At 44.1% G+C, this 23,254-nt stretch overlaps 1 protein-coding gene across 1 annotated transcript in view; it reads right to left on the bottom strand.

The window, feature by feature from the left end:
• Window positions 1–23,254, bottom strand: part of Gpc6 (glypican 6) — a 994,843-nt gene that overhangs the window by 6,008 nt on the left and 965,581 nt on the right. The window contains exons 7-8 of the mRNA XM_028771963.1: window positions 18,234–18,370; window positions 5,066–5,241 (exon numbers count right to left, since the gene is read on the bottom strand). Coding sequence (XP_028627796.1) covers window positions 5,066–5,241; window positions 18,234–18,370 — 313 coding nt within the window. The remainder of the gene's footprint in view (window positions 1–5,065; window positions 5,242–18,233; window positions 18,371–23,254) is intronic.

Below are 23,254 nucleotides of genomic sequence, written 5' to 3'. Positions count from 1 at the left end.
GCTGGCTGCTGGAACAAGTAGAAGCCGGTGAGTAGCAGCCATTATGAAGTGAGTCTGGAGAAAAGTCGTTGTTCTAACCAAAGAGTGAGAAAGGCATAGGAAACAGCAGTGAGGCTGTACCAATGCAGTCTTTAAAAAAAAGTCCCTACTAGTAGAAAAGCCAGCCCCTGGGGATAAGGGAGGCCTGTGAATGGCAGACAGTGAATGGGAATACATACAGGGCAGCCTGCCATTGGCCCAGCAACTTCTCAGAGCTTGGTGAACAAAATGCAGCATTCAAAAGTGCTACCCAGAGCTGGGTGAAGTGGGTCTGGCTACCAGGCTTCGTGGTCAGAGAGGCTGGCCAGGGCCAGCAGAAGGTGGGACCAGTGGGGTAGCCTTCTGAACATGAACATGGACACATGCTGGCTGCAGGAGACTACAAACATACAGAAGGTCACAGGGAACATACTGGAGCTGCAGTGGGACTGAATGGCCCAAACTGAACTGGCACGGTATTCTGTTAGAAAACAATTTTGTGTATCTTCTCTAAGAGGGATGATACAGAATGAAGCAGTCTTAGATAAGGCGAGAACCGGAAGACGGGATGCTAGGTCACAGGTCACAGAACAGAGATTAGAGGATTCTTTAAGAAACCTTTGAAGGGATTCAATCTGGAACCTTACAATAACATCAGAGAGGGTGGTTCCAGATTCGAGAAATCCACAGGATTATCGAGAATTCCAATGGCAACCCACGGAGGTACACTATGTTGAGTTAAGAATCCAGATTCTACTTATTGATGCTGCCTTAGAACAATGTCATATAATACATTATGCATTTCGTTTGCAGAGTTTGGAGAATTACGATTTGTACGTTGTGTTGGTGCATGTTCAGAATTCTGGTGGGCTTTTGAACTCTGAAAAAGATGGATCTGAGACCTCACACTTATTAGAGATGGTGACTGTCTTGGAAATGCCTTTACAGACTGAAGCTGATGATGCTTCCACATACGTATCCATTAAAATGCAACAACACTTTAGACATTATAGCACAAAACTTGTTACAGATGTAGCTTACATTCCTACAGGTCAAGCAGTTATGGAAAGATACAATAAGACTTTAAAGGAATTGCTCCTAGAACCGAAGGGGGGGTCAGGGCAGATATGATATCTCCTAGAGATAGATTAAACAGTGATTTGTTGATTTTAAATTTTTTGAATGTCACTGAGAGAGAGAACACAGCTTCTGAAATACAGCGTTGTTTAGAAAGGACTGATGAATCAGATCAGCCTATATATGTAATAACCTCAAAATGGAGGGCAAAAAAAGATATGTGGTGTTGGGGAGGAAAGTTTGTATTTGTTTCAACAGGAATAGAAAAGCTGTGTATTGTATCCAAATTGTTGGAAATCAGATACGACTGGAGGAGACCCCCTGAGGGTCTGGCTGCAGACAGAAAGGAAAAAAAAAATCAAGAGAAGGAACAAGACAGGCAAAGTATATGCTGATCCTCCTATGTGGCAATGCCTCTGAGACTGGCTGAGACGTGAAAATGTCTCCAGCCAGAACTTCAGCTAAGCATACTCAGAAAATCTTGTTGGCTACAGAATTCTCAAGACGTATCCTGTTATCCTTTCAAATGGCATAGATAGAGCATTCAGTTAAAGTTTGGTTGTGCAATCCAAACTAACTTTTAAAGAAAGACGGATGCCTTATCTGCTTGAACAGAGAGAGCAGAGAATCATCTTTAACTCAGTTGTTCACACTGCACATTCCATAGTTACATTAATGCAGAAATGTATAACACCTTTTAAAGTTTATATGTTCACAGAAGAAAAACAACCAGAAAAGCAGCCCTGACAAGATTCACCTTGAGGATCTGAGAAGGATGCTGAGGCACTGAGACATAGTTATTCCAGCATCCTGCTTGATCTAACCTCACACTGTCTCAATAGCTGTTTCATCAAAGCCTGTTTCCAGGACAGCTTGAAAGAAAACAGCATCACAGACTGTTCCAGTCAAGAATCCAGTTAAGCTCTGAACTTTCTTAACATTAAGAGACTGGACAACAAATGATACAGCTAGCTTTCTTAAGACTGACCAATATACCAGTTTCTTAGGCCCCCTCAAAGGAAAAAGATATCCCAAGATAAACAAGAATCTATTTTAGAGATCTATGCCCCATTCCCAAGAGGTGGGATAGATAATTTTTGGTCGTTTAATGTATGGTGGATGTTTGTTGTCATTTAAGGGGGATGGTTACAAGTTTTTATGGCATTGGAGAGGGCAGAAACAAAATTGGGGAGGTTAGATTAAGAGGTTTATTTTTATCTTTCCTTTTCTTTCCTCTATCTTTCCTGTCCAGTGTTAGGAGGAAAGAGGGTGGGAAATAAAAAGAAAAAGGTAGAATACAGAGATAATACAGGAATAATAGAAATAAAGGCAGATTTTTAACTCTATCTTTAAACTATAGGGCTACAACTAGCCAAAAATCTTACATTGGTATAGACCTTTGCATTGTGATACAAAATTAAGATTATATTTGGATACATCATACTATGTATTAACTCATTTTAAGGTATTGTACCTATGTAATTCTTAAAAATGCAACATCAACTTCTAATCCTTTTGAAAGCAGCTATTACAAACTGTTTAGGATCATTAGGAAATGAAAATTAATAGTTAATCAAACTTATAGTCATGTTAGGTACTACTCTAATTTATTACAGAAATATGTTTCCTAGGTTGAACAGATAGTAAATAGCAAGAAACAAGCAACATTTACCTATTCAAATATGCTGTAGATAGACAGATGGTCTTCAAAAATCTCAGAGACTCACAGAATATGGCATTTAAAGATGTTTTATTGATAAAGTCCTTTTATTGACAATGAGATAGATCTGCTCCTGGCAGCACCTCAATTCTATGTCAAGAAAGATGATGAGCACTGAAGAACCTCCAGGTGGAGTTTGCTTCATATGTGGAGAACTAGCCACTGGGAAAGAAACTGCCCTTGCTGCAACTGCTGTCCAAACTGGACAAATGAGATATAGGGAAGGCAACTGCCAAGCTCTGCCAGTACAGGGTAAGCAGTCCTTCACATTTCCTACTTCACAAAAAGGTCTGCCAGATAGTCTCAGCCAGAAGACTAAAGATGGATGCTCCAGTGTTATAGAGGAAACTGAGGTAGGGGTGGGAGTGGGGGTGGGGGAGGTGTTCAGGAAGCCATCCTTGCCTGTCATTTCTATAGTTTTGGAAACTGCTTGCACTGCAATTCCTACATGCTCAGGTAATATTTATTCCTTCTCAGGCCTCTGATGAGGTTGAAGACTAGATAGACTCTCACAAGCTTGCATTGTGTAGGGTTTAAGAAGATATTTTTAAGTCTAAGAAGATGTTTTAGGTTGGTAATGCAAGTTGTGATAGAAATTGATTAAGTACAGAACTCTGAAATTGTCAATATAGGATAGATAGTAGAATACGTTCTCCAAGCTTGCCACTTACTTATGGTATGGAATGGAGTTTGTCAATGTAAATCTGACCTGATGGTTTTCATAATTATTCTTATTGCCTATAATTTATAAATGCCAGAGAAAGAAACTTTTATTGGATCAAAAGGAGGGAATGTAGAGATCTCTTGTGCAAGGAGGCTTCACCTGTCAATAAAAAAGTCAATGAGCTGAGACAAGATTAAAAAGTGGGACATATGGCAGAGAGAGAAGATTCTGGGAGATAGTTAGGTGCAGGAGATTCTCCCCAGATACAGAAAAAGATGGTCACATGAAACTGAGGTAACCAGCCATGTGGCATGACTTAGACAAGAATAAATGGGTGATTAAGTTGTAAGCTAGTGTGGGAACAAGCAAAGCTTTTGGCCTAGGAATTTATTCACATATTATTTATTCAAATAAATATTAATTATAATATAAGCTATAATATAATAATAATTAATATTTATTCAAATATTAAGTGTCAGAGTCATTATTTCTGGGAGCAAAGTGGTCAGATAGAAAAACACAAGGTTACAGATGGTTTTAACTAAAACCTTTGAGCCATCATAAATTCAAGAAATGCTTATAATATTTTTTTGAGAGACAAGATGGGATGCAAGTTCAGCTTGTTAAGAAATCTGTAGAAGATTCCTTAGGTGGAGATGGGAGAAGCAGGTCTTTAGGATAGATATAAATGTTGTTATAGAAAAGACAAGGTAAAAACACTTTATCATAAATAGATCAACTGGTAGATGAAACTATATTTTTGCTTTCACATGGTTAACTCCTTCACTTGGAGCTGGGATGATAGCTCAGAAGTCAAGAGCTTGCTGTGCAAGTATCTGAACCTGAGTTAGATCCTCAGCACTTACAAAAAAAGCCAAGCACAGCTGTGAGTACCTGAAGGTTAAGCATTGGAGAAGCGCAGAAAAGAAGGCCCCTGGGCTCACAGGCCAGCCAGCCTTGCTGAATTGGTGAGCTCCAGGGCTCAGTGAAATATCCTGTCTCAAAAAATTGGAGGTGCTAGGATGGGTTGGTTACCTGGGAAGGATCTTCTTTTCTCAGAGGTGAAGGGAAGGGGACATGGAGGGGGGGAAGAACTGTGTTTATGGGGGGGTACTGAGAGAAGAGGGGGGTCGTCATTGGGATGTAAAGCAAATAAATAAACAAACAAATAAATATATAAATGGAAAAATAAGGTTGATAACACCCGAGAAAGAATGACATTTAAGGCTGAGTTAGTTTCTATGTAGCTAAATGTATATGACCCCTCTCTCTCTCTCTCTCTCTCTCTCTCTCTCTCTCTCTCTCACACACACACACACACACACACACACACACACACAGCTGTTTATTAAGAGCAATTATGATTTCAGTTTCAGTTAGCATGTACACTTTGTGGCTCAGACTGGAAAATCATCATGATTAAGGAAGAGTGACATGTAATCAAAGATATCTGTTGCTCTTGGAGAAAGACTTAGAGCATCCTCTTGCAGGACCCTTTGATTGTGGAGTTCACTGGTCTTTGTGGCAGGTTCCTTACTTGACCCTTTAACCCTGGGGTTCACTGGTCTCTGTGAGAGCTTCCTTACTTGTGTCTTGGAAGTTGACATCATTGCCATTGTACGCATTCTTCAGTTTGTTGGTCATCACGCGGAGAGCCATGATCTGCTGTCTGATGAAAGTGTCTGGCCGTGTGATGTCCACCTCCACCTCAGGATTGTTGATTTGGTTGGTCAGCCCATCGTTCATGATCTCAGGCAAGTATCTGTAGGACAGAGAGGAAGACATGGATCAGGGTGAATGTTGAGGTGACCTCAGAACCAAAAGCTGCCCTGCTGTCTCAGATGGGAAGCCAAATCACCGGTGTAAGAAAACGGTAGTTAATGAGCCAAACAATAAAAGCAAGTGTTCTGGGACAGAGTGCAGACAGAAGGGTCTCCTCTCATTGTTTAAGTGCACTGAGTTCTTATATAGGTTTATCTATAAATAAATGCTAAATGGTAGAGTAGGATCATCATTGTGCAGATTAACTACCTTTTCCCTTCTCCATCCAAAGAGTTTTGAAGCCCTAGTTGAGACTGTGATAGGTTCCTACTATGAAGATTCCTTTGGACATTAAAAATAGTCTTTGAGATGTTTTATGAGAAGTCAGTGGTGGCTTATGCTTTTGACAGGTCTATAATGGTTTTTGTTTTATATTTTGACAGTGCTTGGAATCGAACCAGGGTCTTGAGCGTGCTAGGCAAGTGCTCTACCATTGAGCTGCAGTCGTAACATAGGCTTTTAATTTTGTAATAGCAACTTGGGTCTAATTTTAGAGGTATGTCAACATTCAGTAAAAGAGGGTAACATTTAATAACACTTAATTTTTCTTGCTTAATATTTCTTTTGTGACTTAACATTTTGTCTAATGTTTCCCAGATGGTTTTATACAAAGGGAATAAAAACCCCATGAACATGTTCAGAGGGGTTGTGAGTACGCATGCTCATGACCTATCAACTCCACACTGATGTCAGGAAACTCTTCTCACATGGTTTTTTCTTGCCCTGTATTTCTCTCTAGAGTGTAGATGGTTATAGTAGCTCAAACAAATTTCCATAGGCACTCTGTTCTTCTCTAGTGCATCCTGCATGTGCTGTCTGGGTAACATTCCTAAACCATCACTCTCCCCCGTCTCTCCTCCATGTAAACGCTTTTTGATGTCAAAAGAACACTCTCTGTCAGGAACTATGCTGTGAAATTCCAACCCACCAGGCCATCTAACAGAGAGGTGTGCCTTTCCACCATTATATGAAGTAGAAAGCCAGATCCAAGAGATGGCAAGCAGATGTGAAGTCTCGTAAACGGCAAAACTGCGCTCTATGAGATGCTCAGTCAAGTCAGTTGGACCCAGGAGGGGGTGGGGATACTGTCCTTTACAGTCAGGTGTCACAAACAGTTAACCTGGGGTCTGCGACTGGCATCTGAAGTGTGTATATGTATGCTACTGTGTGAGTGTGTATATGTGTGTGTGAGTATGACTGTGTGTGTGTGTGATTATGTGTGTGAGTGTGTATGTGATACTGTGTGTGTGTGTGTGTGTGTGTGTGTGTGCAGTCTTGGGGACAGAACTTCAATGAATGTCAAAACTAAACTGATTTAGAGAACATTCAAGTGTCTACTGCAGCTATGATCACTAACTTGCTGGTGGCAAGAAAGTCCTGTCCACGTTGAGAGAAACCAGTATCGATTGTGCTATGAGAGTGGAGGAGGAAGCTAGGCACCTTCCCCTGGCACAGTGCTCTTTGGAGTTTGTTTATTTGGTTTTGTTATTGTTTTTATCTGGTCCATAAATGATTTAGATCTGAAATATATTTAGATAGGACCCTCATTTTCTCCTAAAACAGTTCCAGCGTTCAGGAATCCACCCACCCTTTTATGAGGCAGCTAGGCGTGGCTGGGCATTCTGGGTGCTGCACAAACCACACCTCCAGGTTGAGGAGCTAAGTTGGTACTGATACCTAGCCTCAGCTCTGTGGTCACCAGGCCATGCAAGCTGTGCCAACAGGGTTTCCTGTTGTCATGTTTTTTACTTAGGAATTTTCAAAATATACAGAAATAGAGTTATAATGAACTAATCTGAGTGCCCTTCTCTACTTCCTACAAAGGTGCTATCTATGTCTGTGACCTGGTAAGAAACAAGGGCACGGGGGAAACTGCAAGGTGGCAGCAACAGAAGGAACCCTTAGAGACAAAGGACAGGCATGTGACCAGAATGCACCACAGTGGAAGCGACAGCCAGACACCAGAGGACGCTGTGCCTACCATGTCCTGATAGGGAGGGAGGTAGTATTTATTGGCTGAGCCTAACTGGAAGCTGACTAACTGATGGGAAACTCAGAGATCTGGCTTGCAGAGTGGCTCTCCAAGGTCCAAGCCAGTGGCCAGGATGGAGGCACAGAGCAGCTCTTAGGGGATAGCAAAGGCTTTTTAAAGTAGTATTGTGTTCTGCTGGGTTTTTAGCTCAGGCTAGTCTCAAACTTGAGATTATCTTTCCTTTGACCTCTGATTGCTGTGATCACTGGTTTGTAGCACATGCCTTGCTTTGCGTGTGTTGTTACAAGTGCAGACTGTAGTTTACGACCCCTCAGGCTGGTGGCCCTAAGTCTGTGACTATTTATCTACTCCTCTTCCTGATGTTGGTGTCAAGCGGAGAAAGCTTCCTCTATTCACTCATCCTCACTTTCATAACTATGAACTGCTCTTATGCTTGTAATTCTTTCTCTTTCATAAAAGTTACTTTTCAAATGCCAGAAACCAAAGACTACAGCATCTGCAAGAAGAATCACACACAGTAGGAATGTCTACACACAATAAGAGTGACACTTGGGGTGGTAGGCAGAAATCAAGTACTATGCATGACATATTTGTACAGGAATTGGTTTACCTATTCAAGTCAGAGGTTTGCAAACTAAGCTATGTATTTCCATCCATATTTTGAACAAAATAGAAGCAAACCTCAGAGTGCATGGCAAATTCGTTTCTGTGAATCTTCAAGTTATTTCTGCCCCCAAAATAACCCTAAAAAGAAAACAATTAAATCCAAGTCCCTGTATATCTTTATTTTTGCAGTAAAGCATAAACTTCTACCATTCTTTTTAATATATCTGGAGTACAAGCAAATTCTTGCTGGCCTCTGAGGTTTTCCTCCCAATGTAACCTTTCACACATGGCAATAAACGGATTGCTACTGACACGGCACATGACTGCCAGATTCCTGGAGTTCGGTTATGATGATGGCCCACCAGAATACATGGCAAAGCACAAGCCATCAGCTGCTGACATGGTTTGAGGGGCTAAGGTGATGGCTGGGGCTCTTGGTTCTCTGTATTCTGGTCATTATTCCTGCAGCTGTGCCCAGGCTGAGTCAGAGGAGCTCCATCTCTCGTGCAGGGCATGGGCACTGCTAAGCTAGCCAGGTCTCATTTATCAGCATCTTGCTGCAATAGCTTACGCAGGAATGCTGCCCCTGGGAGTCTGAACATCCAGCATCAATAAGAGACTGCCAAGCAAACCCAGCATCTCGCTGTGCTTGGTGATGCTTAGCCACTTACAATCAAAACAAGGAGCAGTGCACTTGTGCCCCCCAGAATGTTTTCTCCTCTTGGTGTTTTCCAAGGGTGACTTCGGAAATTTAAACATAAAACAGTTGGGAAATAAAACAGCTATTTCTGCCACTGTAGACACAGATGCTGACTCGGTATCTGGAGAAGACCACTGTGTAGTTGGATGGGGATGTGAAAGGGGGTGGAACAGGATGTGAAGAAATCTCAAATTCTGCAAGAACAGACCAATCATTGATCCCAGGGGCCTTTCCTTTGTCCAGCTTTAGTGTAAGTCATTTGAGTGGCAGCGACTCATATCTCTGGGGACATAGATAAGAGTGTTGGCACCCACCGCCCAGGTTGCAAGGCTGGGTGCATGTGCACTGGGAGCAGGGAAAACTCAGATTTGAGGACAACTTGGAGTGCCAAATAGGGGTGTCATCTCTGCCAATTATTCATGCTGTGGTGGGACAAGTGGGTGGTCCCCGGGGACAGCCAGCCGTAGGTGCACTTTGTTTGGCTTCTGTTTGCAAGAGCATGGCCAGGAGCTAAACTTGGACAGTTGCGCAGAATTATTTTTCTAATTTCATGTTAATGTAAGGGTTTCTTGATTACAACCAAGCATAGCTTATGAGGGTGGAAGAGTCCCAGGAGAAGCTAGGGAGCACTGAAGGAGAACACATTCTACTTTGTGGGAGGGTGGGGGCTACACACTGTGTGCCAGGGAACTCACTGGCGCACTTGAAGGCTTCTGTAGCCTGAGACATTAACATACTTCTCCTTATAGACGTTTCCTAGTGGCTAACCACTGTGCCTGCCATCCACTCCTCATGGTTGAGTTGGGGTTTTCAGAAAGACCTGGGTGCTCTGTAAAAGTGCTTGCTGGGGGTGGGGAGAAGCATGTCAGCCTATGGGCATGTTCTATTGCTTACCAGCACACCCATGCTAGCTCTCATGTGAGTAGCTACATAGGTGAGGAAGGGCACCGAGTTTGGGATTTACTAGCTACTAAGAGTCTTAGCAGGGAGGGGCCAGGAAGACAGCAGAGAGGTCGCTAGAAATCACTGTGGGAGCCTTGTCAGGCACTATGACAAACTACCCAAGAAAACCGAGTACAAGAAAGGTAGGTTGCTCTTGGATTTCTGTTGGAGAGATTCCTATCCAGGCTTAGCTGTTGCTTTGGGTCTGAGGTGAAGAGGAGGCAGAAGACTATGAAGGGGGTGCGTGGCTCTCCTCATGGTAGCCAGGATGTAAGAGCTAACAGAAGGTGACTGTGGACAGGCTATGTCTCCTGTGTCTCCTGAGTCAGTCAGAGACCCCCCCCCCCATCCAATCAGTTCTGCGAGCTTCGATCTTGAGCGTTGTGTGCTTCTAACAGTAAGACTTTTGGGTGAGGTGAGGATTGATATTGAGGCAAACAATGAAGCTGAGTCAGAATTGGGGTACCCAAGCGCCTGCTACCCCTGACTGATGCTACCCTGGGCACAGTTGGAGAAGGGAGATAAAGCCGACTTCACTCCCTTGTTTCCATAAATGAGCTCGGTGGGATGCACATCTCCATAGAAACTTCTAGTGTGAGCTACGCGCTCCTTCATTTTCAGAGTGTTCAGAAGCCTTCCTGAGGTAGGAAGACACGTTGTGTGTACAGACCCAGGATTAATGTGCAGTTCCAAGTTTTGAATGTCTCCATTTTTTTTCCCTCCTGCAATCCATTTGTTAGCAAACCATCATGAAATCTGAAATATGGCCAATTACAGTCCTCATTTCTCCCACTTAGTGCCACACTAATGCATTTTTCTACAGAAATCCTAATGCATTTGATTGCAGGATGTAGGTCCAGACCCCACTGGGAACATTACATAATATGTTCACTGTGGTAATTTTCTCAAATCAAAAAAAATCTAAATTTTAAAAAGACATATGGTCTCAAGGGTTTCACATAAGTAAACCTGTGATATCTGTGGCCTCCTTTTGCAGCTTATTTGAATACATGTTTAAACTTTATACACATTAGGATGGCTAGTGTTTAAAACAACAAACAAACAAACAAACAAAAAATAACAAGTATTGGTGAGGTCACAGAGAACCAGAACCCTGAACACTGGCTCTGTGACAATAACATGGTTCGGGCTCTGTAATGGGCAGCGTGGCAGTTCCTCAAAATATACACAGGACTACTCTATCATCCAGCAGCTCCGCCTGAGAGTTATGTACAAAGGAACTAAAAGCAAAGGCTCATGCAGATATTTATACCTCTGTTTGTAGGGCAACATCATCCCCAACAGAGCAAATGTTACAATCCTGCAAGTATGTATTTATGGGTAGACTACTGGATACAAAGGAAATGGACCACTCGAGAAGTACTCTGGGGAATAGAAACTCCCACATGTGGTGTAACAGTGATAAACCTCAAGGATTGCAGGCTAAGTGACAGAAGCCAGGCTGGAGCACTATGTGATTTCACATCTATGAGTTACCTATGACAGCTTGCTCTCCCATTGGTCCACCAGGGAACGCCCCTGACCCTCTTCCGGTGCAGCGGCAGAACTCAACAGTGCCACACTTGACGGCTGTCAGTTTTCTTCTCAGAAGGTTTCTCACTTTCTTCCCAGTGTGTTGGTCTGGCTGGGTATAGACAGAGTTTTTTACAGTTCTTTGAAGTATGGCTAGACGTTTCGGGGATCATCTTTTGCTGTCAGACTAAAGCAGTATCATCCTGTCAGGCCTGCTGACTCATTCTATTCTCAGATCTCCCATCCCCAGACATCATTCCATCTGGTCAGACTTACCTAGTCACAGCTCAGAGCAGCTGGCAAGGCTGACTGACCTGTTTTCTAGGCCGTTCTACTTTCCCTACTTCTTACAAGTTACTGTGCCTACCCATTGGTCTTGGGAAGGATTTCCTTGGGGGGGTATAGTGTTTCTGGGAGGATCGGAGGCTTTGAAGCACCATGATGGCTCCCTGTAACAGCTGTCTCCAACAGGTCAAATTAATCTATTTTCCTTAGTCAGATCCTTAGTTACCTCCTCCCAGAAAGTGTTTTGTATATGTGCATATGTGTTTGTGTAGTGCTGGATGTCCTGGAACTAGTTCCGTAGACCAGGATGGTCTCAACTTCACAGAAATAAACCTGCCTTTGACTTCTGCATATTGGGATTAAAGGTACATGCCACCATGGCCAGGCACCCAGTAGGTGTTTTAAGGAAAGGACACATGGACAGCAATGTATTAACCTGTAGGGAGCAAAAATGATCTTTGCTAGTTCTGTAGTCCTGTGGGGTGAGAGAAGAGTCTGGCAGTGATGGACAATAGGACTCTACATAGCCCCAGATAACTGACATCCTATCAGACAACCTAAGCGCTAGCGGGACGTGAGTGTCACACTGTATCCTTTATCTGTAGCCTGTCCTGCCCTTCTTTTTGGATAGCGGGTCCTGAGAAAGAGAAAGTAATCCTATAGGAAGTCATGGATCATACTGTTTACTGCACCCGTGTCCTAAGAAAGCAGAATTCTGTTGTCTGAGAGCTGGAAGTCAAGAGTCCGAGTGAGCACTAGTGAGCTTTGTGTGTCCTACTGTTTGTGGCTGGGCAGAGCCTGCCACACGCATCCTAACCGTAGAAGCGTTTTATTTCCCTCTCAGCCTGTGCCTTCTGCCTCCCACCTCATCACTCTTCCCTAGCTCCTGCAGACAGCTCATTCTGGACACAGGTTGCCCAGACTGTGCTTCTCAGGCATGACTAATGGGTGCACCTGTCTTCCTAGGGTCTCCAAGTTCACCCTGGGACCTTTAGGAGGCCTAGATTTGTAACTTGCTCCTTTGATGAGTCTTTGAGTTTTTTCCCCCTTTGGCTTTCTAGATTATTATCGATTTCCCCTTGTAACTTACTAGCTTCCCTTCAGTTCCTATTTGACTGAACTGAGTGAAAATGCTCCTCTGTCTTCTCCCATCCACCCCTAGAAGTTGCTTAGGTCAGTGAAAAATGAGAGGCGTAGAAGTTCTACCTGTCGACTCACTTCCTGCTGGTGGCTGAAGTTGAGTCCTTGACTTTCTCCATCAGGTCACAGACACCTAAGGAAAGGTCCGTGTTTGCTCTGTGGATCACTGGTGTGGGCTTCTGAGCACAGACTGCTGGGAACTAGACCTTCGGTGTTTTTAGCCTAGCTCTCAATGTAGTTTGGAGGATGACACTTTCGGAAGTGATTGGCTGAGATGGGTGCTGGGAATCCAACTTTGGTTCTCTGAGAGAGAAACAGGTGCTCCTAACCTCTGAGGTATCTTCCAAGACCAACCGTCCAATATTTTAAAGACTCCTTGCCCTGGCAGTCCTCACTCAGAACCACTAGGTGCATGGATTCTACATCAGCAGTAACTATCTGGCCTGGGAGCTTGTTAGAAACCCCAAACTTCACTCAGGTCTTGTTTATAGTGCCATTTCTGTGGCTGCGATAAGAAATACCCTGACAAAAAGAAGCTGAGAGGAGGAAGGGTTTATTCATCTTACAAACCCCGGTTATAATCACCAAGGAAGTCAGGGCAGAACTCAGCAGCAAGGCACACCACATCCAAAGCGGAGAGCAGAAGAAAATGGATGTGTGGGTCCTTGCTTGTTTTTGTGCTATCCATCCACCAGTATTCTCCTCTCTTACATGGCTCTATAACTCTTGCCGAGGGAATTATCCTGTCTACAGTGGGTTGGGTCTTTCTATATCAATTAATAGTCAAGACAATCCCTCACAGACAAGCCTACAAGTCAACATGATCTAGAAAATCCCTCACTGAGGCTCTCTTCCCCGTATAACCTGAGGTAGTGTCAAATGAACAATAAACAGTATCCAGCACTGGGACCATCTCAAACTCACAGCTTTGCTTGGTTTCTCACAGCTCTGGGGGAATGTGGTATCCAAGACAACGGTGTTGACAGACATTCTCCAGTGATGTCACTTTCTGTTCCGCAGATGGCTATGTTATTGATCTATCCTCATTTGAGGCAGGAGGGAGAAAAGAGTGAGATGTCATCATGTTCTCTCTCTCTCTCCCTCCCCCCCCTCTCTTCCTACTTCTCTCCTCATGTCCTTCTCTTCTCCTGTTACAAAGGTCCTAATCACACTATACTTCATAATTAAGTTATCTTCCAAAGACCTCACCTCTAAATACAAACACATTGGGAATACTGGGATGTATGGATGTGGGGGGGAAGGGACAATCTTTATATGAGTTTTGACGGGGAACAAACCTTCAGTTTACAACACAACCAAGCAGAATCTACTTCTATGCAAGGTTTCCAAAAGTTACGCCAACATACTACCAAAGCCTGAGTTGTACCATTCTAGAGTTTATGAACAATTTTTGTGGACACATCTCACCGATTTTCTCAGAGTGCAGGGAAGTCAACGGAGGCAGAAAGGTTCTTGTGGTTACCTAGCCTTTCCATTAGAATGGAGATCTAAATGCCTGCTGGGCATTGGGTACACTTGCAACCTGTCAAGGGGAAGGGTCTCCTCTCTCCCACTTCCTGCTGCAGGGGAGAGCAATAGTGTAGTGGAGAGGACTGCGGGGAGATGCAACGGCTTAGTGCAGTGACTGCATACATATCTTTGACCATGGTCTCAACACCACAAACAACGTGGCTGCTCCTACAAGACTAACCTATGTATGTGTATCACAGTAACGTCTATTCAACAGGTGCCGTTAAGTTAATAGCAGCTCGTTGGAAAAATAAGTCAATCAGAGTCATAAATGGACATGCCCGCTTTGGAGTCATTTTGATTTCAGAAACATTAAAATTGGAAACAGGCACATTTCTGGGTCACAGAAGTATGATGAGTACTCTGGGAGGAAAAATGCAGGTTGGAAGAGTGAGAACAGAAAGATGTGTCTGATGGGTAAGACACAGGGAGGAAGAAGCAGCTGGCTTCTCAGAGACTGGAGCTCAGCAATTGCCGTACACCCTCCACGACAGCCTATCAATCCTAATGGGCGCTGGTGTTCTGTATCCTTTAACCTGTGCTGAGAGATATGTTTCTTAATAACAAACTTCCACATGGTTGACAAGGATAACCTTCTTTCTTCATCTTTGTTTAGCAACTGATCCTAAACATTAAAAAGAAAAAAGATCTGCTGTCTTCAAATTCATACTTTGAAAATAAGAGAACAGGCTTTGTATTATATATGGATTCTTAATTATTAACATGTAATGATTCTTATCGTTGTGTGTTTGATCAACATATAAAACTGTACAAACTTATAGGGACTTACGTGACATTCGGATGCATGTATACTTGTACAATGCTCACATCAGGGTAAGTGTATCTAACTCCTTAGAAAGCCATTATTTCTTTGTGGTAAAAATATTCAAAATACTTCCCTACAGCTTTGTTGGAAGAAATACAGAGTGTGTTGTGGTTGTGTACAGTCATCTTACAGTACACAGCCCACCAGAGCTTATTTCTGCTCCCTACTTAGAACAGCACCCACTAATCTCTATCACCAAATGTGTTCTCCAAGTTTCAAGATCTTTCTGTAGAATTTGTTTAAGTAAAAGAAAAAGCCCAAACCCCCAAACCAAACAAACAAAAAACCAAAACCAAAAAACAAACCAAACCCAACAATAACAAAAGCCACTTTCCCCCCCTCCGTGTGATTCTAGACCTATCAATATTTGGAAAAGAAGACAGGTTCAGCTACATTTAATGCAACAAGTCTAGATCTGGTCTCTATTTACAAAGTCAGCAAATAGAAGGTTGCGAAAGTAATACAATTAAATACTAATACATTACTATAAATACTAATACAATACTACAGTAGCTACAGTAGAAGAATTCAATGGGAACATAATTGAGTCATTAATATCTGACAACTCTGTCTGTTTAAATAATACACAAATTCATAATAAAACATAAGCTGTATCGGATACGTATGGGAATCGTCCTAGAAATGACTGCATTGTGTTAAGCTTGGTTATTTCTCTTCACTGCAGACGATCTTAACAGGTGCTCTTACTTGCCTCAGGATGAAATTCAAGTGTGGCTCTTGAGCACTGGGGGACGCTCCCGAGCCACACTATCAAGTAGGGATAGGGATGCTCTCAGGGTATCTCTGGAGCCACAGTGTCAAGTATGACGGTGATACCCCCAGCCCCATGTCCTCTCTCACGTGACTGCAAATTTTCATGTCTTGGCCTCATTGTCATCTCGTGTCACCTCCTGGTGTAAGCTGTGGGTCATGCCCTCGAACGGAGTCACACAACCCAAGTGTGGAGTATGAAAAACTCTGGCAACAGTAAAAGGTTTCTGACTGCACAGTGACCAAATTAATGTAATATCAAACATGTGAGAAAACTGTGATGTTTCTGGCCGTGGGTGCTAGCGTTGGATCACTCAACGTCATGGCATCCTTGTCTGAACAGATAACACGGACACTTGGCACTGTATGTGATGCCCCAGGCCATGTGTTGACCAAGGGTGCTACATGACACTCCTTGACTCATAGTCTAAACTGTGGAGTGTTATGAATCTCAGTGTTTTAACTGCACATGCAAAATTTTCACTCTTACAGAAATTTGAGATGGCTTGGGCATTAAGAATACAGGTTGCTATTCCAGAGGATCTGGGCTCAATTTCAGTACACACATCAGCCCCCAATGGTCTCAGGGCTTCCAACAAAGAACAAGACTAAATATTTTCTTCTTGTTGTTCCTTAGAATATAAGTATTAGATTCATCTATCTTTAGATAGCGTTATGTTATATTTCTGATTTTTGAAAACTGCTAGTTTTTTCCTGCTGACTTGAATTGCACATCAAAAAAAAATTCACTACATGAGATTTGGCTTAGAATTACAACAGAATTTTCCAAAATTTCTCAAATGGTCCTAAACATGTTTCTGTCATTTTATGCTACATATTTATATAAAACAGCATTAAATTTCATTTACTTTCTTAGATTGAACAGAGGAGCATTTAAGGGTGTTTGTATGTTTAAGGGGCACAGGAATGCTGGGCTAGAAAGGGTGTGTTCTTTCTTGTCGATTGGGTGCTGGGCACTGGGATCCAGATTCCTCACCCGGGTGCTTTAACCTCATGAGGATGAACTTGGGTAAATCACCCTGACCTCCCTGTAGCTCCCCCTTTGATGTCTTTTATGCTTCTATTCATTTCTTGGCAGAGTTTACGCCCTTCTCCGGCCCACAAGCATAAACACTGTTTACATTCCCTTTTGTAGGTAATTACGTGTGTGCAAATATCCAACAACCTGGGAACGAGGCTCACAACACAACCTTCATTTCAGCCAGGGCTGAGTTGTAAACACGGTCTGTAGGAGAGCCGCCCATTGGTGCACCTGCAGCAGGGCTAGCCCTCGGGTCACCTGCACAGCCTGGCGGTGACTTTCTGTAGTGTTTCTGGGAGCTGATGCATCAGAGGTATTAATTCACAGCTGAATTCTTCTGTCCATGGGTGGCATGTTGCTTACAGCATCAATCTCCCTCTCTAGTCTCAACCTTAGGTTTGAACAATGACCTGCTGGGCGACTTGAATTGGTGGTGGATCTTTCTGCAGCTGCGCTGGTTTCACCTGCTTGGCTCTTCGGCGTCAGATAGGCAACGCTATCCCCAAACAGATGGTATAAAGTGCAAAGAAGCAATGTGAGCTCCGGAGGTGTTCTCCGTGCTCTCTGCCTACCTCTGGCAGATTCTTCTGAGCTGCTTCTCACACACCTTCCCCATCACTTGAACCAGCAGCTGGTTCGTTTCTTTAAAACCGAGCAGTAAGACCCTCCCAAATAGAAGCCTTTCCTAGCTTCTCCACCTGCTGGTCAGTCCCCAAAGGTTCCTTGAGTCCAATTAGCCAGCTGCCTTTCCCACCCGCAGCCCCGCTGATGAAGGCCTGGCAGACTCCTCTCCTCACGTCCTGCCCAGCTTGCCGGTGCCCAGCCACTTTCCGCATCCAACTTCCCCACCCCAGGCAAGCTTGGGCCAAGCCCGGTCTGAGCTGAACCAACAGATTCAGAAATTTCTTATGAAATGGCCACAGCACTGGTTAGTAGAGTAGGAAGATAAGAACAGACCCACAAGGGGGACCCAATGGGACTTTGGGGACATTGAACCTTCTAGGTCCCTTCATCACCGTTTCTCCTCCATTTTCTTTCACCTTACCATTGAACGCTATGAGATTTCTTTTCCTCCAAAGATGAAAATATTACAGTTGAGTTTTCATTTCCTGTTTAACTTGTGATAAAAAAAAAAAAGAGGAAAAAAGAGCCCTGCAGATTTAACTAAGGATAAAAATAGCTCTGCTGTCTTAAAGTCATTAAGTGAACATAACGGGCTCTTTGTGATCTCGGGCTATCTGGAAGCTGGCATCTGTCACCACTCTCTGTCTTCAACCAGAGGCGAGGCAGTCGGAACAAGGATTCGGTGCTTAATGGAACCTTGAGAGTAAGTGTTCCCACGTGCTCATCAGACCTGCTACTCTCAGCAGCTGTCACCGAGTGGCTCCATAGCCCTCCGCCCACCACTGCTTTTTGCATAAACAGGTCTGCTGTGGTGCCCGGAGAGCCTTGCAAGGCTGAGTGTGCTGTGCCCCATCTGCACCGCGCATCCCTGGGCATGCCGCCCATCCACGGATCGGATCCCTGAGCGCGAGGCCCCATCCGCGCACCCGGGCACCTCTCACCTGGCTTTGCTGTGTCCGTTCCAGCACTCCTCGTCGTTGGAGGTTCCTGCTGTCACACGCTCATCCTTGCAGATGGTGTAGGGCAATGCTGACCAGACCTTTTTAGAGAGCTTCAGTTTCTCTTTTATGTCTGTGACCTGATCAAGAAACCAAGAAAGTATGTGAGGAGGCTTGTCAGGCTTTGCTTGCCTCTCTAGGTAAGGATGTGACAAACTGAAGTGAGACCGTGGCCCCTAAGCATAAACTACTGCTTTTAACAGAGAATGAAACCGTGCTATAGGATCCACTGCCCAGAAAGCTTCCACCTCTACTCCTCTCTTGCTCCTCCCAGAGAACACTCAGGCTGCTGGCTCCCTGTTCCCTCTTCTCTGGCCTGTCCTTTGAACTAAAAACCAAGGAAGTGTCCCACCTACTTTTGGGCCACTCTACTACAGAGAGTACCTGTTGTAAACACCCTAAATATAAGCTTTAGATCACATTTCCTGGATGTCAGATGAATGCCCCAAAACAGTGCACCAAGAGATAAAACACATTTCCCAATTGACTATCTGCGTCTGCAAAAGTCAATACTGTTGCTAGCTAAGCTGACTGTGGGTCGGTTAAACCACGCCTAGAAGCTTCATAAGGTAGAGTAGGCTGAGACTTGGAGACTCAGTGGGCACACACCTGAGACTCAGGCAACTCCCTGTCCCTCAAGCTCCAGATTCCTGACCTGGAGCACGTGCCACACTCCCCACATACGGACTTGTGACTTGTGGTCGCTAGGCCCAGAACAGAGTTCTCCATGCTAATGAGGTATCTAGAGGCCCCAAGGGCTTAGCCAATATGCTTCCCTTTCCAGACATTCTTTCCTGAAAGAGGTATTTAATCTAGGGTCAGACCCTGAGAAGTGGGGCTGTGTCTATTTTCTACATGAATGGTCAATAAACAGTCTAGAACAAGATGTGCCATGGGGAGACATGAAGAAGACATTTGACGATCCAGCCACAGCTTAATTCTCCCGTAGAAGGCCTCTCTGCATTCCCAGCCACAACTGCTACCAAACTAAGGACAATCAACACTGAGACAAGCCAGGGCTCTTCTCCCCCCCCCCCCCCGTTAGATGCTGTCCTTAGCCTGTGGGTCCCTGACTCCATTCTCAGCTCTTTATAGACTCCCAGTGATGCCTGGATGTCCAAGAGTCTGAGAACCCTACAGCATTGGCTTCGTAGCAGGTCCAGGAACCCCCAAACCAGACTGAGCTCAGACTGAGCTTTTCTACCCCTGGGTTAGTGTCCCAGGACTTCCCCCACAGCCTAGTACCCTCCTGGGATAAGCACAGTCAACCTCCGAGTGTGCCCTGAGATGGGTGGAACATGGACCCACAACGACCTCTGCTATGGTCCAGTCGACAGGCTCACATGGAATGTATTTGGGTGGCGAGTGGTAAACCTAGTCCACCATAAAATCTCTAGTTCCCAAAGATGAAAGCCAGTCTAACCGTGAGCAACCGATGTAGCTCTGAGGGCTGCAGGCACTTAGTACCTCAGTACTCAGTGCCAGTGTCAGAGGTTTTGTTTCACGCTTAGCTCTGACCTCCTTCCTGTCTGTGGGAGAGGGAGGGATAAGGATCTGATGTCATTTTGGCTCCATCAGGAACATCTGGTTCATTCATTTGATGCAGTGTCCCGATGGCCCGGCAATTCTTTACCAACACAGAGAAAATGCATAGGTGGATAACCTGTATCAGTTATAGGCTGCAGGGTCCTCACAAGTTAGCATTTTTGAAGTCCTGACCCAAAGCCCCCTAGAATGTGTCATGACTTTGAGGTAAGATCTTGAGAGAGGTGAGGAAGTAAGAGTGAGTCAATTTAAATGGACTGTACGCCAGGAGGGCTGGGTGGAAGATGTGGACACAGAGAGGGAGAGAGGCAGAGAGGCAAGGCACAGGAGGAGGTGGCCATGGAAGAGTCCAGAAGCCATCCTTTTCTATGGCCATAGTTTGTAAAGGAACCGATGAGCACACACTGGGATGGATATCAGGCTTCTTGCTTCCCTGGGTCTCAGTTAGACTCAGACTCAGTGCTGCATGCATCCAAGGTCCTCACAAGGACCTCATCACGTCTGGCCAGCAGCTTCCTTTGCCCTGTTTCACCACTATGCTTTCTGAGGTAGAGATAGGGTTGGAAACCATCTTATCCTCAGGGGTCGACAATGGTTAAGTGACTATTCACCCTGGTTTGCAACTTAGGGGACTCCGGATGCTAAAGTTATAGGAAAAGCCCCTGATAAAGCCCACGGTGAGTTAGTGATGTGTTCGAAACTGTGCTTGATAAATGTTCAGCGAGATGCTGGTTTTAATTATCCTATTCTGTTCTGATTTCATAAACAATGTTACAAACGCTACATACATGTGGGTCACAGTAAAGGCTGCTGTGACACATGGGGCTGTCCCTGGCTATGTGAGGAGCCCTTCATGAAGATGGGGTGTGGAGCTTCCCTGATTTGCTCACTGTGCCCCGTTTTACAATCAGGGCATGTTCTCTCTGGCACTTTGGTAACTGAACGTTTTCATTGTGCAATTCAAGAAGATAACAGCAAAGGAACATCGAGAAATGTAAATGGTGTTTTAACATTCTGCACGAGCACCAGGAGATTCACCTGCAGCCTGCAACATCGAGGCACACAGCTGAACAAATGGACACTATTAGCCACCGGGAAAGGACACGCCTGTAATGGGAAAGAACGTGCCTGTGATTTTAAAAGATGCAGGAATGGCTGGAGTTTATGTCCAAACTCAGGAAAGTCTTTCAGTTTTCACATTGTTTAGAAAGACTTGTCTGATCCCACCCGCTGTTTTGATCTCTGAATAACACACGTTACTGCTCTGCAAGAGCTCCAAGCTGTCTGTTTTGTTTTCTTGGAACGTAAGAGCATGGGGCTGTGAGGTAAGCTTTATGTTACGAGTTCTCCAGAACGCATGTTTTATGGATGGTCACACCAATCTGACTCATTCCATGACACAAACTCGATGCAGACAGAGGCCGGTGGTCATTATAAAAGCTCCCTCTCTTGCTTTGCATCCCAGACGAGCTATTTTTGGATTCATTCTCACAACTCTCCTAAGGACCAGAGACCCAGCATCACAGGACAAATGTTGTCGTGACAGTATGAATGTTCTTGCCTATACTTATTGACATTCTGAAGAATCGGCTTGTCATTCCATAGGAACTTGATCCAAATATATACAGTTGGGATTCACAGAGAAAACCCAAGCCATCTTTTGGTACTTATCTGGAGTTTGGTTTTGACACTTTGAACTCCTACCTTTCAAGAGTTATATCTTTTAGTTTAAGGCTCATGAAAATGTCCATGGAAAGCCGGCATGGGAAGACTGTGGAGCCGTTCCAGCCTAATGGCACTCAGGAACCCACAGCATAGAGAGGAAGGCCTAAGGCAGAATAATTGGGAAAGGCAGAGACATGTAAAACCAAGGGATAGATAGAAAGAACATCCAGCCTCTTTCATTTGATGGTCTTGCTTAGAAAATAAGCTCGCCAGAATGTTTAACTTGAATCTCATGAAATTTCTGACTTAACTTCCAATTTGCAGCAGGCACTGGGGATAGAAGAAGAAACTGAACAGGAGCATAAATAAATGATCAGACACATCTGGTGAATGAGACATTACATAAGACAACTGGTCTCCACTCTTCAAAAGAGCACAAGTAAATAAATAAATCAATAAAGGCAGGAAGACTGTTCTAGATGAAAAGAAACTCCACGAAACATCCCAACCAAATGTCATATGGAAGTCGTTGCTGCTGTCTTAGATCGGGAGACAGGTATCCAGTTGTAGGAGAGTGTTGAGATAATGGGGCAATTTTGAATATAGGAGAGATACAAGTTGAGAATACTGAAGTACTGCTAATTTTCTCAAGTGTAGTAATGATCACGAGTCTGTGAGGAATCTCTTTCAAGAGACTCACGCTGAGATATTTAGGGATAAGATGTCCTTATGACTTTTATTTATTTGAAAAGAGCAAACAAAGCCAAAGCCCTCAGTCATGATTGAATCTGTTAGAGGAGGATGCTAGCGTTGATCTTCTTTGTAGTCATTTCAGAAGTGTTTGAAAAAGTAAAAGTGCTGAAACATTTCGGGGAAGTAAAGTCGTCTTGTCAGGAGTGCAGCTGTTCGGAACGTACCTAGCAGTCACCGGCTCAGTATGTGGTAAGAGCTCTCAAGCCGCTAAACCTCTCAAACCAAGCTGCACAACTTCTTCCTGCTAAACTATTGTTGCCACACCCTGGACACAACAGGGACACAGAAGCCTTGAGCAGCTAAAGCGATCTTGTCATGTATTTAGTAAGTGGTAGAGACATAGTTTTACATGTAGACTTTGGAACGGTTGCTCTTAAACTACCTTGCTCACAGGTGTCATTGCTGGCTGTCTTGGCCTCCCAGCCTCTGGCACTGGTGCTGAGACTTCTGTGTGTGTCTCTGTGGATGCAGGAGTGAATCACTGTGATTCAGGATGAAAACACGGACACTCATGTTTCCGCTTTTAAAATATAAAAATGGAAGAGGAATTAAGCGCTTCTAGTATTCCATGTAGAGTTAATACTTCAGCCAGGCTGTGTGGAGACAGACTGTTTTTCAGCTGTAATATGAACAGGTAAATCTTCCGCAATAGGAAGTGTGGCACTGGGACACTGTATGTGTGGGCCCATGCATGTATGGATGAGATTCTGAGGTTTTCATGAACTCATTAAGTGGCAGGGTGAGTTAAAAATATCTTTTGAAGGGAAACTTTGGGTTTCTTTCAGACAATGAGAGCACAGGAGAAGAATCGATGGTAGGCTGAATACAGAAGAACTCCCTTGGTCATGAATTGGTTCTGAGACCCTTATGGATATCCCAGACTCTGCACAACACTAAGTCATGTCTGTGTGTGTGTGTGTGTGTGTGTGTGTTACCTATGCATACCTATGATACACTGGATATTACAGTGTACCATTAGATACTGGATATTACAGTGTACC

Source organism: Grammomys surdaster, unplaced genomic scaffold (assembly GCF_004785775.1).
Source record: "Grammomys surdaster isolate TR1022 unplaced genomic scaffold, NIH_TR_1.0 65, whole genome shotgun sequence".
Lineage (NCBI taxonomy): Eukaryota > Metazoa > Chordata > Mammalia > Rodentia > Muridae > Grammomys > Grammomys surdaster.
This window is presented reverse-complemented; position numbering and strand designations above follow the sequence as displayed.